This window comes from Balaenoptera ricei, chromosome 18 (genome assembly GCF_028023285.1).
Source record: "Balaenoptera ricei isolate mBalRic1 chromosome 18, mBalRic1.hap2, whole genome shotgun sequence".
Lineage (NCBI taxonomy): Eukaryota > Metazoa > Chordata > Mammalia > Artiodactyla > Balaenopteridae > Balaenoptera > Balaenoptera ricei.
In genome coordinates this window covers 53440203-53458535 of record NC_082656.1, presented here as the reverse complement: position 1 = coordinate 53458535, position 18333 = coordinate 53440203, and the positions used below count along the sequence as shown (strand labels likewise).

Genomic DNA, 18333 nt, shown 5'->3' with positions numbered 1-18333 from the left:
GTCACCCAGTGGCAAGTAGTGTGTGTTTAAACAGCATCTCAATTTTTTAAATTAAAAAAAACCCCCAAAACTTCAGAGGTATACAAAGGACACACAAAGACCCATTACCACAGAGGTAGACCCATGAACTGTAAGAAAAGCCTGATGACCCTGGGGAAAGAATGGAAATGGGTTATGTTGCTTGGTCATAATGACGGCCAAATAGAAGAGGCTCAGTGCCCAGCACCACAGACTATCAGGAAAAGAGTGGAGAGTGGGAACAATTCCATGAAAGTACATGAATTGTTAGCTTGGCAGTTTACCTTGTTCAAAAAATTGTGATCGCCTTTTTAAGTTTTTCAAAGAAATAGGTTCAGAGGCTAGTTGAAAAATACAAACAAAAAAACAAAACAAAACATCAATACCATGTCATTCATTTTAATCTCTCACCACTGGAAAACTAAATGATACTTGATACATCTTTCCATTCTGTAGCAATATTATTTTTAAAATGATAAAACTGATAGCCATAGAAGATAGGGATTATTTCAATGCACAAAGACACGCATAGTTTTAGTAGTCTATACTACATTCAAATTAGTAAAAGGAACTAATATTTTAATTAATAAATTTTAGTAGGTAGCATCACAGTTTCATAGAAGCTGAAGTACCATCTTCCGTGCTAGATCACACCCCTTTAGGGAAACGGAAATTAAAATGTTTTTGCTTAGGTTATTCAGTTCAAAATCTTTTCTACTACAGGAAGAATTGTTAATAACTAAGATATTTCATAGTACTAGTAAGTAAAAAAGGAACTAAAAAATAATGGGGAGGAGGACAAGAAAATAAATATCCAGAGAACAATTCTAAAAAAAACCCAAATGCTAAAATTAAAATATTCTTCTAACTAGACTATTTTGCCCTAGTTTCCAAGATCTTATAGCCCCTAACTTTACATAAAGCAAGTAGAGTTCAATCAGATAAAAAAGAAAAAGAAAATATTCTGACTTCTACAGATCTGTCACAAGATTATGGCAAATGATTATTATACTTCAGTTTATTCATAAAATGTAAATGTAATTATTATTTGACACTAGTTGATATTTACTTATCTAAACAAAACCCTCAAATGACAGGGCCTGTGTATCACCCCACAGTCACTAACAAGTGCTCTGCTGAGCCACTGACAGAACGGGATCCGCACATCTTAGATTAAAATATCATGAAGAAAAAAGCAGTCATGTTCACTTTTAAAAATTCCTTTGACAAAGAATGCAATATCAAACAGTTAAAATATAGTCACTTATAATTATCAGAAATTAAATACATAAATAATAAATAAAGGAATGGAAATTTATAAACTTGGTTTGATTTTGACATAAGGTATTATGAACTGACAAATGCAGATTCAAAACCACCAAACCACTGAGAAAACCTAGACCTGTGCCTGGCAGTCTAGTTTCATGCTGAGAGAAGCTTCGACTTCTCTGGGTTTCTTTCCCTGCCTATGTGGACCAGACCTTTCTTATTTATTTTGTATGCCTAAGCCATAGCACACAGCATGTGGTAGCTCAATTATTTGTAGATAGACAGCAGAAGGAAGGGAGTGATGACCTCATAATACAAAATTTCCCTAGATGCTATGTCTGCTTTTTCATTACAGATGGGTACTTCTGCTAACAACTGTTACTGCCACTGGCATTTCCTTATTACTAGCTGCTTCCAGGCTTGTCCCTTTCACAACATAAAAGGGAGAAAGGAAACCTCGTATTTAACTAAGATTCCCTTTGCCAGCACACCATAGCGAGAAGGCTGATGGCCTCGGGAAAACCAGTCTTTCTTATTTGGATTAGACGCGCAGGCACTCAAAGCTCCTGGACAGACTGCCAAAGCTTTGTTTGCAGTTCCTGGACTATTCAACACTGGAAAGGAATGCCCTTCCACCTGGCTGCAACTGGATCTGTGTGCTAACCTCTGGGTTTCAACTTGCAGTGGATCAGTTTGGCTTTCACTCACAGATACTAATTTTTATAGTAGCAGAACTTGAGTGCAATGACTTCTCCTATATTATAAATGTAAGCTATAATGGCAATGTTTACCTTTTGATTCAAAAGTATTGCTTTCATCACGAATTCCATTAATTTCCTTTGATTCAGTATTCTAGAAAGGATAAAAATGCCAGTTAACAACATTCTCTCCAACTGGACTTCAGGCTTAAAGAATGCATTTCTCATGAGTGAAAATATCTTCTAATGAGATGAGTTTTTCACAGTATTAATATATTCTTTACAGCCTTTTACGTATAATAGAAACATAATTTTTTCATTGTTCTTCAATATTTGTGGAAGAATTAATGACCAACTGTAAGCATGAATAGCTTTAAGTTCAATCAGTCATTAATTTTCCAAGAAACATGATGGGCCAAATAATCATTGGTCCATTCAGTTTATATTTATGAGTAAGCAACACAGTCATATAGGATTCTCTAACAATTAAACTTTTCTTATACAAGGTAGCAGGATCTCCTTATTACATGAAAGGGAGCATCTTGGAATAACAGCAATTATATCTAGGGAGTCAATATAAACACATTTATTTGCAAATTTAACTATTACTTTGATAATTAGAAATTTTCTACATTATAATTATTTTCAATCAATTAATGTAACTGTGTATCTCCTAACCACATATGTAAGTCTACCCATCAAATTCACCCACACAGGAACTAAAACTGCTTCATGAGGTTTTAAAACTGCACACAATTACTATATTTATTTTACCAGTAAAGACTAAGGAAAGCATAGAAAAGTTATAGTGTATAATTTTACATAATTAACTACTTCACATTCACAAAGATCTGAGAGAGGGGTATAATGATGAAAGATTGGTAAGAAACACCTGCAGGGACTTCCCTGGTGGTCCAGTGGTTAAGAATCCACCTTCTAGTGCAGAGGATGTGGGTTCGATCCCTGGTTGGGGTACTAAGATCCCACATGCCACGGGGCAACTGAGCCTGCCCACCACAACTACAGAGCCTATGCGCCGCAACAAAGAGCCCACCCGCTGCAACTAAGACCCGACGCAGCCATAAATAAATAAATAAATAAATAAATAAATAAATAAATGTATGTTTAAAAAAAAAATACCTTGCAAAACATCACTACGGGATCTTTTGATTTTTTTCATTACATAACTCACTATTATTCTAAATTATTAATGAGTAATGCCTTATGATTTTCAAAAATATATTTTATTCTCATTACTACAAATTACCTTATTCAATTATCTATGTTTTTAAAACAGCATCAAAATTGTTCAAAGAAAGTAGATTCTTCCCCCCCACAAACACACTTCCTATAGTTGCTTTGCTCTACCCAAATACTCCCACTTCTCAAAATACTTACAGAATTCTGAAGGCTTTCTGAGAAATCAGCTGTTATTGATAGATTTGAAGATTTGTCTGAGCTGTAAATTCCAGAAGTTGCATCAATCCACTTTGTTTCAGGTGAACCTATAATTTTGGTAGCCATACTGGTGAGATTGAGGGTTTTATGCCGTGTAAATGGCAGGGAAGGCTGGTCTTTGCCCCAGTCTGATTGGCACACGAAGATCAAGAAATGAGTACACGTAAATGTTGAAGTTGAAAGAACAAAGTTACTGAATGTACATATACAAAATACACACACAGAAGACAAACAAGTCAGATAGTGTGTGAAAGAAGTGAAGAGTTTAGGCCTTTTACCAACAGATCAACTTCCAAAAACAGAGGGTTAGAGCATGTTAATAGTGAAAAGACTGGCAAATTTGCTGAATCTTTCTGTAAACCAGGACTGGGTATTATATTTTGATATCATAAGTTGGTAGGTCTGGGAAGGCTTAACGCCCTTCCCCATCTAACCTCAACAATTAAGCAACATAATAATGAAATGTACATCGCAAGTTCTTCGAGAATGAACAACTGGGATATTGACCTACTGTGCTCTCTCTTGTATCAGCTACAGTCATGATGCTATAGAGGAAGTGAAACCATGGTGTAATTCTTAATATTCAACATCATCATATGACTCCCAAATGCAGATATAATTACAAGAGCCTTCAGCTGATATGTGCATTCAAAGCCAGTCCAGCATATAAATCAGTCAATAAATAACGCAGAATTCAGTAAATTTGCTAGCGAAAAGCTTTCAGACAGAACATCCAAAGAAGCATCATTCAAGACTTGTCTCGACATAACCACAAAACATCTTTAAGCCAAAAAATAAAAAAGTGAAACGAAGAGAGAAGATAATGTTATTGAAGCAAGCTGTTATAACCACTTGCCAAAGACCAGTTCCCAATTTAGAAAGCCAAACACAGTGGTATAACCAACTCACCAGACTTTCCATAGCGCCTGATATCCATTACTAGGTTTCCAGTTTCCTGAGCATTAGCCATGGCTTCCTCCCACTCTTTTGTGTCCTTATATGAAAACTTAGTGTTGTTGATAGCAATAATTTCATCATCTACCTGTAGCTGTGAAAATTCTGCTGGGCTACCTAAATAAAGCAAAATAAATTAAACTACCAATACAAAATAAAAACATGTTCTACTAGTCACTGCTTATTTAAATGAAGAGAAAAAATGACTTCTTAATCTCACCTAATCATTTCTCATATTTTTTCAGGTGCAGAGGAGTCACAAAATTTCTTAAAGTTATCAAATATTTGAGTAGCTACAACATCACAAAGCAACCAAAGGCATTTTTTAATCCTACAGAATGTATCTTCCTTAACGTTTAAAGAGAAATGATAAACCCATCTGTTCAATAAAATTTCTTTATTAAACTCCTAAGAAGAAAATTTTAAATTATTTTTAAATTAAAAATGTGAAATATATATTCCGCTTTAGCTGAGCTTCCAAAGCCAAATGCACTCTAGAATGGAGAAAAAAACAGGGCTGCTTAAAATGGCTTAAAATTACTACTTACCATTATCTAATTAAAGCAGCCTTGAAATTTCAAAGAAATAACCAGAGTTCACATGCATTTTTATATAGCTAAAATATGTAAATGAGGAACTCCTCATAAATACAATAGCTTTCATTTTAATTTTAGGTCTTGTAATATTTTGCTAAGAGCTTCTGGGCTTGATTTGGTGGAGGAGGGGCAGTGCTTTTGTAAAAGTCCCAAAGCATCCTCAGGAGTCCTTGGGCAATAGATACATTAGGACGCTCAGAAAATATTGATGATATAGCACCTATGGTTCCATCACAAACACAAACGATCAGGGAAAGTTCTTTCTGGATCTTCAATTTAGCACTGTTTGTTAGTATTTCCAAATATTAAGCCTAAAATTTTGATAAATGAAGTCTGTAAAAGTCACAAAATTACGACTCTTCAAAACTAAAGTTAACGAGGCAAGATCAAACAATATGTAATTTGTAACTCCAACTATCAGTCTCTGGGAAGAGGATGCGCCTCTTCGCTTTACTGCTGCATTTTCCACATGTGTTTTCTCCTCCTCTATCAGATAAACTAATTTCTGTGGGGGCTTTTTGAACAGCACAGGACAACAAAGGAGAAGAAACTTCAGTAGAGCTCAATCTATGGTTTACCTGCTTCGACTGATGCTACGAAGATCCTGGAAAAATCCCATTTTACTGTAAATCCAAAGTCAAGGCTGCTCCCAGGCGTCTGGTTTATGCTGATTCTCATATCACTGAACTGATCCTGAAAACAAACATGAAACGGTGGGATCAAGTGTCCCTGGCACCCACACGGAGGAAAGTCTATCCGTGAAAGGAGGGAGGCAGCACGCAAGGTACGCTTGAGTTATTTCATGATAAACCGGAAGCTTCATTCTTTTCCCCTTGGGTTTGGTAAAACCTTCATTTACACAAATATCTCTGAGTTTATTATTTTGCTGCTAAAATCAGGGAAATCTTCATATCCATAGATATTTTTCTTCACGTGCATACTATAAATCAGTTGATTTATATTGATAAAGCTTAGGCTTTTGCCCACCATACAGTTGGGTCTAAGTTACAGACCATTTGTTATTACCCAGGAATGAAGCTGAGTGAGAAGATGTGGGTGTGCGTGTGTGTGTATACACACACACACACACAATGGAATTCAGCCATGAGAAAAAGGACATCCTGCCATCTGTGACAATATGGATGAACCTTGAGCACATTATGCTAAGTGAGGTAAGTCAGACAGAGGAAGACAAGTACGTATGATAGCACTTATACGTGTAGTCTAAAAGCCAAACTCATAAAACAGGGAGCAAAGTGGTGGTTACCAGGGGATGGGGGTGAGGGGACAGGACAGATGTTGTTTAAGGGTACAAACTTGCAGTGAATAGTAAATGAGCCCTAGAGATCTAATACACAGTACTGTGAATATAAACAATATCTTATTATAATGAAACTTGCTAAGAGACTAGAACTTCCAACCACTACAAAGAAAGGATAATTATGTAATGTGAGAGATGTTAATTATCACTACAACAGCAATCACATGACAATATATGAGTGTATCAAATTAACATGCTGTACCTTTAAAATTTACACATTATATCTCAAATACATTGCAATAAAATGGCATCTTTGAAAATGCAAAAAAGATTTAAATCATTTATTTTTAAAATGCCACAATACTTAAACTACCTCCAACATTCAATATATTTAGCCAAATAATTTAGAGGGGTTCATAGACACAAAATTCAGCTACCAGAATCACTCATCTAGGACTGGTACCACCCCCAAATGGGTATCTGAAAGTTTGGCAAGGCATTTTTGCTTGTCCTATTGCTGCATGAAGATCGAGCGGTAAAGGCAGAGCTGTTACATATGCTGCAAAATGCAGAACTGGGTCATGCCCGAGGAACCACCAGTAAGATGCCAAGAGGGCCCCACTGAGACACCACGAGCTCCAGGCCACAACCTCCTTGAAGTAACAACAGCCCGCAGGCCCCAGAACTTGGACAACAGGCAGACCTCTATTTTCACCTCCATCCCTACAGTCCACAGCCACAAATTCTCAGTTTCACGGACTTTCTTAGGCCATTTTCCAAAACAAATATTTTAAGTTTTACAGTATACTAGGTCTGTGAAAAATTTAATTAACTTCCATAATTTACATGTTTTGTTTTGGGTAAACAGCAGACATGAATTTTAGCATGTGTTTCCCAGACTAGTGTTTCCAGTTATTTGATTCATAATTATCAAGAACTTAGACTTAACTGTTTAAAAAGAAAAATTCTTTCTAAAGCCGCTTTATTTTCCTCTATTTTAACTGAGCATTTAAATCCAGACCTAGGACCAACAGGGCAATTCATAAGTTTTTCTACCTTTAGAACAAGTTTGAAATCCAAGTGACTATATTCTAAGAAACACTGTGGTATTATATAAGAATTAGAAGGAAGACAAGGAAGGCATTGAATAAAGGATCAAGAACTTACTGTATTGTATGGATATGAGCAATAAGAGTTGTAACAATACACACTTACTCATTTGTTCAACATACATTTATTGTGCATCCATTCTGCATAAAACACTTGGGAAATAAAGATGAATTAGGCATGGTCCTTGCTCTCAAGAAATACTGACTCTTCAAAGTGGGTATGGAATTTTTTAAGAAAAAAATTGTAGCTAATGATATAGAAACGTTTTCATCAGACATCATGTAAAGCAGTTGAAATATGGGAACCCAGATGTAGACAGTGAGAACAGTCATTAATGATCAGCCTGATGGATACCAATCTCCAGGGTATATCAAAACTCTGCTATGAATAGAAAAAATTACTGGTTAGTTCTACTCCTTAACCAAAACCACCATGCACTTAAATTAGAGATGACTCAATGAAAATAAACAGTCATCTTCACCACTTTTACCCCACTCTACTCCCCCCGCCAAATTCTGACCTAAAGCCAATTAGAGTGCTGAATCTATTGCTATATAAGGGCACAGAGACAAATGATGGGTTAGAAATTCCAAGATACTAATTGAGGTTTTTTTTATCTTGAAGAATAAGAGACAGGATGGAGTTTTAATAAATAGTTTCAAACTACAATAAAGAATACTTTGTGGGAGAGAGCAAGTGAACATTACCCTTTTCCACCAAACACAGGATAAAAGAGAATGAGCTTCAGCTCTAGATGGCAGAGTGTCACAACTGTATTAGACCAGAAGAACTGTCCTCCAAAGGACTGCTCTTACCTTGGAGATAAATCTCTACTTGAACATAATAAAAAGGCAGATAACCACCTCTCTGAAACAGTTAATAGAGAAGGTCAGCCTTACTATGGCTACAGCCTGGCAGCCTGTTACGTGGGTCCTGGGAGTGCACACAGGCGAAGGAGAGAGAACCATGTGAGCAATTACAGGACTATTTCTGTCAATAGCCAGGTGGCCTCAGGCATGTCACTGAGTCTGCCAGAGAATTTTCTCCCACAGTGACATTAATTTTAAAGCTTTCTGTTTTCAAAATCCTATGTTCCAATGCAGACCATCTCCCTCCCACACCACAGAAAGGATTAAAGTAGGTGGCGGCAGTTCAGGGAAAGGGCCCCAGAGGCCCCTCTTGCATGGCCTCCCCCCCATGACAGTCTCTCTGGCATCTCTGTGGAATCCTGTGTTCTTGAATTAAATTATCCTTGAGACTTTCTGCAGGTGAATATATCTATAATTATAGTCAAGCATAAACTATTCAACAATGATTAGGATTTCTACTTCCTTATTTTTCCTGCAAGATATATGCCATGTGAGTATTCTACAAAGGGTCCACACTTCAGAAGATGACACTGTGGGAATTTCCTTTTGAACTGGATGGAATCAGGAATATAAATTATTGGGAGAAATCTAGATTCTTGATGACTGATAAAGAACTATCCCAAGTGGTTACAGTTGCCTATTCTGGGAAAGATAAAATACAGTTACCAACATATCAGCATCTAAAATAAAAATAACTTCCCTCAATTTAGGTACAATTTAAACAGAAATATACACTTAAATCTGAGATTTTTAAACAATGACACGGTGATCTGGCATAGCAATGATAAGATTTATTTTTATGAGATCTGATGAATTAAGATTCTCGTATCAACACAGATGGGAATCAATGAACAACAGGGTCAATCAGATGGCTATTCTCCTCAAACTTTTTCAATTAGATAAACATGTTCCCTTAAAGAAAGCCTACTTAAGTTGATAAAACCAAATAACACTGAAAGTAGATTCAGGCTGTAAAATCACAAATAACAGAGGAAATATATAACCTTTGATTTTTGTTACATGGTTCTTTAGTTTCTTTTTTCAGGGTCTTAGTGGAATGAGAACATAGTGAGTGGCCCTCAACTCATGGTGCAGCTCTGGCACTGGAGCTACTCTCCTTCACCAAAGATGCGTCTATACCTACTTTTTTCCCCTCTCCGTTATCCGTTCCAAAGAAGCAGGTGGTGTTTCCAGCTCTACCACTTGACTCAACCCATTCCGCAGCTTAGCTCTTACCTACCAAATCCATTTTCGGCCCTCATCCCATCAGGCACTATGAACTATTCTTGCTTACGGGAAACGGTCTTCCAAGTCACCCATTATTCCACTTTCTCCTGCCTTTTTTCCTCTATCCCTCTGGCCACCTCTCAGTTTCATTAGTGTGTTCCTCTTTATTCTATTTTCTTTTTGTTGCTCTTCTTCTCCCCTAGTCAGTCTCCCACCTTCTTGACCACATGTTTTCCTGAGTAAACCTCATGCATTGTCGTCAACTACTATCTAAGCCCAACTCACAATTAAATTCATTATCTTCCTCCCCAAACCTGCTCTTCCACCTCTTGTTTTTCACATATTGGTTAATGACGTCACTGTCTAACCAGATACCCAAGCTAGAAACATCAGGTTCTTTCTGGGCCTCTTCCTCCTTCCTTCCCCTAAGTGCTCCCCACACCACCTCACCTCTACACAATGGTCTCCCAAGCTACACCACACACATGCACTTAATAAAGTGTTAGCAAGTCCACAAGCCATAAATCCATCTGAAACCATCCCATCCTTCCATTCTCCTTCAGGCTCTCATCTTAACTCAGGTCATGGTTTCCCCTCTAAATTGCTGTCCGTCACCTCCTAATTGGCTCTCTTGCCTCCAGCCCTTCTTTCCCCCCATCTTGCTCACATCTGCCAGAACTTTAGTTACAGAAAATACCAATTATTATATCATACCCTGTTTTAAAATTGCTGGTAGTTCCTTATTACCTGCTGGGTAGAGTCTGAAGTCTGCATCTCAGAATTAGATTCAGTTCGGGTAAGTTTTGATAAATATCTACCTTTCCTCAAAATAATTTTAAGAATGATTTTCTCTTTATGAACCAGAAGATACTTCAGTCCATATTGGCTCTAAAATTCTAGAGACATGGCAAAGTTAAATTAAGTCAACATTTGGTGTTTTAAGGCAGTTCTCAAATTTAAGCACGTCACATTTCAAAACAAATTGGGGCCAGAGAAGTTGCAAATGTGGCCTAAGCATTTAACTAGCCTGAGGTTTGTTACATAACTTTCAACTCTCAAGTATTTCACTGGTGAAAGTGAAGATAATACCACCTACTTTGCTAGGCTATTGAGAGGATTAAATGAAACATTTAAAAGATGCCAAGCCACACGGTTGATGCCCAGTAATTACCTTCTTTTTCCCATGGAAACAATGTTATACATGGTAATATATGCTGGTTAGGCAGTTTCCAGACCAACTAAAGAAAATCCTATTTAACTCTCACGCATGTCGCTCTAAAGCTAATAGAACTCGGTCAGCATTCAATGTATAATTACAGATCCAGGCACCTTACTAACAGTGAGCACAACAGGCTTGCTTCCTACCCTTGGATAGAGTAGGGGGTCTAGTGAAGGTGACAAGCAGGTAAAATGCACAGGAGGAAGATGTGATAAGGTAAACCCTGGGTACTCTTAAAAGAGGTACTCTCGTAGGCTTAGGAAGTGTAAAAGCTTCCTTCCTTCCACATGTATCATCCTATTTCTGAGTTCTAATTTAAAAATTTGGGGCAAAGGTCCTGAAATGTGGATTTGGATGAGATTTGGGTGCAGAGGGCTTGGACAAGACAAAACAAAACCAAACCCTGTATGCAACACCAATTTGGGGGAAAAGCCACATCTGCGAGGCAGTTGGAGTGGGATGGAGGACTCTGGGAGTCCCACCGCCTCCCCTTGCTCGGGTGCCCCAAGAATTGCCCTGGCAGCCCAGACTGGCAGGGGAGGCTGGAAAAGAAGCAGTACCATAAGAGAAGTCTGCGAGAAAAGGGAAGAGAGAGAAACAGAACTCCAGACCAGCAATGGAGGTGAGAAAGAAATTCCTGGGCAGATTTTAAATGAGGTCATTTAAGTTCTTCCCTCATTAAGTCTTTGCTTCTTTACGCCATGAACTCCCTTCTTACCACAATTCTGCAAGAGGCTCCTAGCCCATCTCTGCCCCCAGATTTCGCCTCCTTAAAATAATTCTATATAGCACCACGGTGCTCACATTCCTAAAACACCCCTTAATCTTAAAAGAACCTATAAAGACCTAAATTATCTGCTGGATCAAGTTCATACTTCAGTCTAGTAATCAAGTCCTTGAATGTAATTCAAGTCAGTAAATACCTAAGTGCCAACTATGGGTAAAGGCTATGGAGGGTATAAACAATACCAGTGAAGGAGAAACGAACATATGGAAAAGGAAGCATTCAGTGAAGGAAACTTGCAAGGGTAAGAAGTTCAGTTCCAACAAGGGGGAGGCGATCTCTTGATCCACGAAGGAACCGACCCTCCTGTGCTTTGAAGGAACAGGAGGGCTTCAAAATACAGAGATGGGTGAAATGAACATTTTTAAATAGGGCAACAATAAGAATAAAGATATACATGATGTGTTCATGAAAGTATAGGGTACGTTCCAGAAAAATCAAGCAGTCTCATGTGGCTAGATATCACCTACTTCCGCTCTCTTTCTCACAACACAGGGCAGTGTAGGCAATCTTGAGACAAACTAACTGAGTTCAAATCCTGACTCCACCACTCGGTATGCTGCATGGCCTTGGGCAAGTAACATGACCATTTCATGCCTCAATTTTCATGGCTACAAAACAGCAATAAGAGGGTCACTGTGAGGATTAAATAAAATAATGCCTTGCGAAACCTGGTCGGCATAGCAGCTACTCAGTAAACATTAGCCGTTTCGGCACTACAAAGGGAGTTTGGGAACAGTCATGAGAGACCTCGGTGTTCCCCTGAGCGCTTTGAACTTCACTGAACAGACCACAGCATGCCACTGGGGGCTTTGAAGCAGAGAAATTACCCAGTCCAGCCTGGCATCATGCAAATTAATCTGGTGCCAGCCTTGTGTAGAATGCACAAAGACGTGACTATTTACAAAGTGTCTGCATGGATGAGGGAAAGGACTGGAATTAGGGTAGCGGAAGCAGGGATAGAAAAGGGTAACAACATCAAGGGAGATGCTGTAGGAAGAAATGAAAGGTCACTGCCAGCACAAGTGTGAGTAAGGAAGAGGACCCGAAGAAAATTCTTACGAAGTTACCAAGACGTCTACCTGAAACTAATATAATATTGTAAATCAAGTACACTTCAATTAAAAGAGAAAGACAGGGCTTCCCTGGTGGCGCAGTGGTTGAGAATCTGCCTGCCAATGCAGGGGACACGGGTTCGAGCCCTGGTCTGGGAAGATCCCACATACCGCAGAGCAACTGGGCCTGTGAGCCACAACTACTGAGCCTGCGCATCTGGAGCCTGTGCTCCGCAACAAGAGAGGCCGCGATAGTGAGAGGCCCGCGCACCGCGATGAAGAGTGGCCCCCGCTCGCCGCGACTAGAGAAAGCCCTCGCACAGAAACGAAGACCCAACACAGCCAAAAATAAATAAATAAATAAATAAATTAAAAAAAAAAAAAAAAAAAAAGAGAGAAAGACATCTAGATGTTCAGCCAGACACCATTTTTTATTTTTCTGTACTCTGAACTCCTAAAATTAGGTAGTTTGGAGGAGTGTTGCATATGCCCTGGCCATACTGGTCCTAGGCTGTTCCGTGCATTCCCAGCCCTTTTCCCAAGTCAGTAAGCTCCTTCTCTGTGACAAAAGCAGGGTGAGGCCACATAAGCTACTTTCCTCGGAGTGCAGAAGTGGACACACCAAGCATCTCAAGGATAGGCAAGTCACCATACGATATATACATTTGTTCAAGAATTCCAAGTGCTCCACTTATTAAGTCAAGCCTAATTTTGCCCGGTAGCATTCCATTTCAAGTTGGGTGACTAAAGAGCATAAATGCACTGATGATAAAACCTGAAACCACGCCACGTTAACTCACTGTTCCTCTGACCTGCTCTAACCTGGAAACCACACCCACACTTCGCCTCTTTTTCTTAATCCACTGATGCAGCTAGTCAACTGCCACCCGGAAGGAGTTACCACCACTGAGCACACAGTACGATAATCAGGCTGTTTCCTGGGATTTGCTATTTGAAAAGGCAAAGGCAAACAGGCAAGTCCATAAAACAAAAGACACCTTGCTTCTCTCTTTATTATTCATCCACTGGTACCTTATGTTCCCCAAGTACAACAGAGGCTACTGTTCTCATCCACTGAGACTTATGATGCTAATTACATATTCCCAATTCTTTAATAAAAGTGAAGCTAAAAAAATAATTTACAACCAATGATTTTAGCAACCTGAAGAGACTGGATTTAGGTATGTTTGTAAATATACATGGGAAAACTGAGAGAAATATATCTAAATGCTATAGAATATCTCTAAATGATGGGATTACCAAGTCATTTTTATTATGTATGTTTTCCTGCATTTCCAAGTTCTCTCAAGCACAGAGTACTTTATAATCACAAAGAAAAAAAGCTTACTTTAAACTTGTAAAGCTTTCCTGTACTAATAAAAACTAATGATACTAAAATATGCTGTATCATATTTTACACAAAGATATTTCATTAATACAACTTGGGCCAAGTTATATACTTGATGTTGTGCCTTGGGGAAAAAATACACTTTAGTAAGGCACCAGAAAATGCTAGACTAAGCCACAGAACCATAAAAGCATCTCCACACTAAGGGGTTCATACAACTATCAAATTGCTTATTGAAGGTTTTTTCTAAAAGAGAAAAGTTTCTTTCTGTTCTCTAGACAAGCAACAACTTTTTAGCCTATGTGGAAAACAAAACTAAAAGAACATTCATTACCTAATAATTCTCTTAAAGTCATCTGTGGGATTTTAAGTAGGAAAAACTATAAATGCCCCCAGTCCTTCTTCATCTGATGGTACATTTTATTTGGACTCCAAATGTTAAAGAACGCAATTGTCATACTGTAACTAAGCCTTACTATTCCCCTTAAAAGACAAGGAGTGGTACAGAATTCTAGGCTTCCCAAAGTACAAATTAGTATTCATATAATTCAATTAGTATTCATACTAATTCAAATTAGTATTCATATGGCAGAGAAAGAAGTTCCCTGTCCTTAGTGGCCAGACCCTCTCATGTGTACCAGTTTCTCCTTGTGGTCAGTTCACTTCCCTGAGAAGGGGCTTGTATTACCCATTTTCTATTAGACCTGCATCTAAAACCTCCTGAGTGACTCCTGCACCTGAACCCGGACTACTGAGTGCTAACTGTGCAAGGCAACAGCTGCTGAAATGGGGAGTAGAGAGCAAAGCCAGCCAACTCCAGAGAGACTGGTCCAAGAAGTCTCCATACACCCATATCACAAGGGTCATCTGGATCCATCAACTCAGAGCTGGAAGAGATCTACTTCCTCCAAGATCTGTTACAAATAAAATGCAATGTCATGTTCTACATTATCAGCCCGGACTGTAGTGCCTAGAGGTTAGAAACGTGGTTTCCTGATTTAACTACTTATGTTTCTGGGCAGCAGGTGATTAAAAAGCCTTCCCAAACTCACCTGTGATCTTGAGACCTCTGTCTGTGGTGAGCTTCTCCCTCCTCCAAGCTCAGATGTTAAATCAGGGCTAGATGTTGAAGATAACGTGTCTTTCGAAGTGGCAGCCTGGTCCTGGGAAGGAGACGAGAAGGTGGGTGTAGGAGACTGCAGCCTCATCGCGCTTTCTCTGGATGCTGCCGCCTCTCTTTCGCTGGATGAGCTGGACGCAAGCTGGCTCGTGTCAGGTCTTTGCACAGAGATGCTGACCGAACTGCTTTGGGTTCTCTTAATGCCTTCTACGTCTCCGTTATACTTCCAAGAATCATCCATCTAAATAGGAAATATCATTTTAAACTTCGTATTCTGTTAGATTTCTATTTAAAAAGCGTATCCATTAAATTAATATTTTAAAGTAACAGAAGTAATATATACCTCCCTCAGCAAAGTAACTACTACTAAAAGCTTGGAGCATGTTCTTTCACACGAACAGATCTGTACACATGAAGTGGTAGGAGTAGTTATTTTTTACAGAAGTGTTTATTTTATAAACAGACCTCTGAAACTTGCTTTGACCGTCTACATCACTCCAGGTCAACAGACAGAAATCTAAACTAGATCAACTGAATACTTCACACTATGGATCTCTACAATTTATTCATTTGATATGCATTCAATGTCATTTAAAGTGTGCCAAAAATATTGCACATCTCTTTATAACCAGAATGTTTATTTTTATAGCACAGATTCCCAAAAGTAGACTTGCTGGAACAAAGAATATTTTATGTATGTAGTATAAAATATAATTTTTATATATATACATATATTTATTTATATATATATATATATATATATATATATATACCTTTAAAAATTGTAGCAACGCACTCCCAAAGTAATGTATAAGAAGGTCTCTGTCCCTGCATCCTCGCCAACACTAGACGTTTTGAATGTTTTAAATCTCCGTCAATCTCATGGGTGAAAAGTTGTACACCTCATTCTTGCTCTAATGGGACTGAACGTGCTTCTATGTACTTTATGTTACCAACCATTTAAATTCCCTCTCCCTTGAACTATTCATTTCTATATTCACTTTTCTACTGTTTATCTTTCCTTATCAATTTGCATTTTAAATCTTAGGGATATTAAACCTATATATAAAATACTTTTTACTAATATTTTTCTGAGCCTATATAAATTGTCTTTTGGACTACATTAATGGTGTCTACCATATAAATTTAATTTTTATGTTGTCAAATATGCCTGTATTTACTTAATATAATGGTCAGCAGTTTTTCTGGCTAGTTTAGGCTGGCTTCCCTCACCTTGAATTTTTTTAATCAAATTTTTTCTATTTTCGAGTTTCAGGATTCCTCATTGGCAGAGGTAAAAGGAATTTGAACACCAATGTGCTCAAGACTGTACTGCTTCCTTTTAAATAATTCAAAATAATACACTCACTTTCTGCCCTGCTTCATTCTCAGGGCAAATGATTCTATATTCTTTAAAACCCCAATAAAAATATGTATTTTTTGAACCATGAGATACATTTTAATAACTACAGTCAAATATATCAAGTTCTAATGAAGTGGGAAATCAGGAAAAATAGAACTTTGCGCATAATCACCTGAAAATATTTAGGTTAAACCACATGAAATTGCTGTTTTGTAGGTCAAAAAGAACTGACTATTGGCAACTTCATACAGTACAACCTAATACTTTACAAAAGATATATTTGAGAAAATATGACACTAAAAAATAAATGCTCTGCCTTAGAATGTAGATTACTTATTTTTTAAAATGTATCAGCTCGACTTTCATTGAATTTAAAGTTTAATTAGTTCTGCATCGTTGCTATATTTTAAGCATTAAATGTCTATTGAATCTAAATTGGTAAAAATACAACTGCTTTATATACAAGTTATATACATTTTACCCATCAAGTATCTGTAACTCAAACCTCTGCACTAGTTCACCGGTATTTTGCGCTGGCGAACAGACTAAGTGAACTAGGAACACGTTTACCGTGTAGGATCTCGGGAGTGATGAGATTCCCCTTGACTGAGAGCCAAAAGGTCTCGGTGCGACCACAGACGTTAACCTGGTCGCATCAGTTTTCTGGTAACTTCTGGGGAGAGTAGCTGAAACTCGAGTCGACTCCATTTGTGTATTCAGTGAATGCTGAGAAGACAAAGAGGCTGGGGGTTGTTCTTCCACAGGGCTTTTCGAAGGAAACTGAATTTCAGCTGTGAGAGTAGCCTCCCTTTTTGCAAAAGTTGTAGAATCTTGCTTAGGAATTTCCATCGGGTAAGTGGTTCCCTTCTCTTCTACTCTCTCACTCTGGGAACCTGCTTCTGACATAGTCAGCATAGGGGGAAGCTTTTCTTCATTCACTCCATCATCAGAAGAATACAGTCTCCTCCTCGATGTAATTGTAGACGTCTGATGTGGGGATTCTCTTAGCAGAAAGAAACACCAAAACCACAAAGTTATGCATTTGACACACAGAGGTGGAGAGACAGATGTTATTTTGGTCATTAACATAAAAAAATGGGTGGGAACAAAAAGACTGCTGACTTCATATCATAACACAATATTAAGAGAATGTGGGAATAAATACATGCAAATTTTTTAATGTCACACTAAGAAAGATTAAGAGCTTGACTTTTTTATCTTAAAGAGGTTAAAAAAAAAGTCCCTGAAGTATATGCAATTGTAAAGAGACTTTAATAAGAAAATAAGAAAACTTTAATAAGGAATTATTCAAAATTTCATCCACAAGTGTATAACGCTTCCAAAATTAACACACTATAACGATAACTAATTGACAACCGATTTGAACCCTCCAAAGACGTGGATTTCTTAACAGGGTTGAGAGTTTTCTTGTACATAATTTATAATAGCTTTGTAAAAACAGAAGACCACAAAAGACTCAGACTTTCATTAAGATCAAGTTAGTATATGATTGGGCTTCCCTGGTGGCGCAGTGGTTGAGAATCTGCCTGCCAATGCAGGGGACACGGGTTCGGGCCCTGGTCTGGGAGGATCCCACATGCCGCGGGGCGACTGGGCCCGTGAGCCACAACTACTGAGCCTGAGCGTCTGGAGCCTCTGCTCCGCAACAAGAGAGGCCGCGATAGTGACAGGCCCACGCACCGCGATGAGGAGTGGCCCCCACTCGCCGCAACTGGAGAAAGCCCTCACACAGAAACGAAGACCCAACACAGCCAAAAATAAACATAATAAATAAATAATAAATAAAAATTTTTTAAAAAAAAAGTTAGTATATGATTTCATACAGCTTGATAGAATTTCCATGGACAATTATTGCAGATTAAAAGTCACCATTCCTGTCTATAGAGAGGTTGATGAAACAGTCTCACGGCTACCATTTAGTAAGGAGTACCTCTCAAGCCAACTGCCTTGCGTTTAAGTGAAT

The 18333-nt window shown here is 38.2% G+C and overlaps 1 protein-coding gene across 20 annotated transcripts in view; it reads right to left on the bottom strand.

Moving 5' to 3' along the window:
- Positions 1-18333, bottom strand: part of LMO7 (LIM domain 7) — a 196263-nt gene that overhangs the window by 18392 nt on the left and 159538 nt on the right. For 15 of the 20 annotated variants that reach the window (XM_059902917.1, XM_059902911.1, XM_059902912.1 and 12 more), the window contains 7 exons: positions 16920-17352; positions 14919-15227; positions 5572-5686; positions 4353-4514; positions 3384-3571; positions 2079-2139; positions 303-359 (listed from right to left, as the gene is read on the bottom strand). In XM_059902917.1, the coding sequence (XP_059758900.1) occupies positions 303-359; positions 2079-2139; positions 3384-3571; positions 4353-4514; positions 5572-5686; positions 14919-15227; positions 16920-17352 (1325 nt within the window). Of the gene's footprint in view, positions 1-108; positions 151-302; positions 360-2078; positions 2140-3383; positions 3572-4352; positions 4515-5571; positions 5687-14918; positions 15228-16919; positions 17353-18333 lie in introns of all 20 variants that reach the window. The other 5 variants (XM_059902916.1, XM_059902926.1, XM_059902932.1 and 2 more) reach the window with 3 other exon arrangements.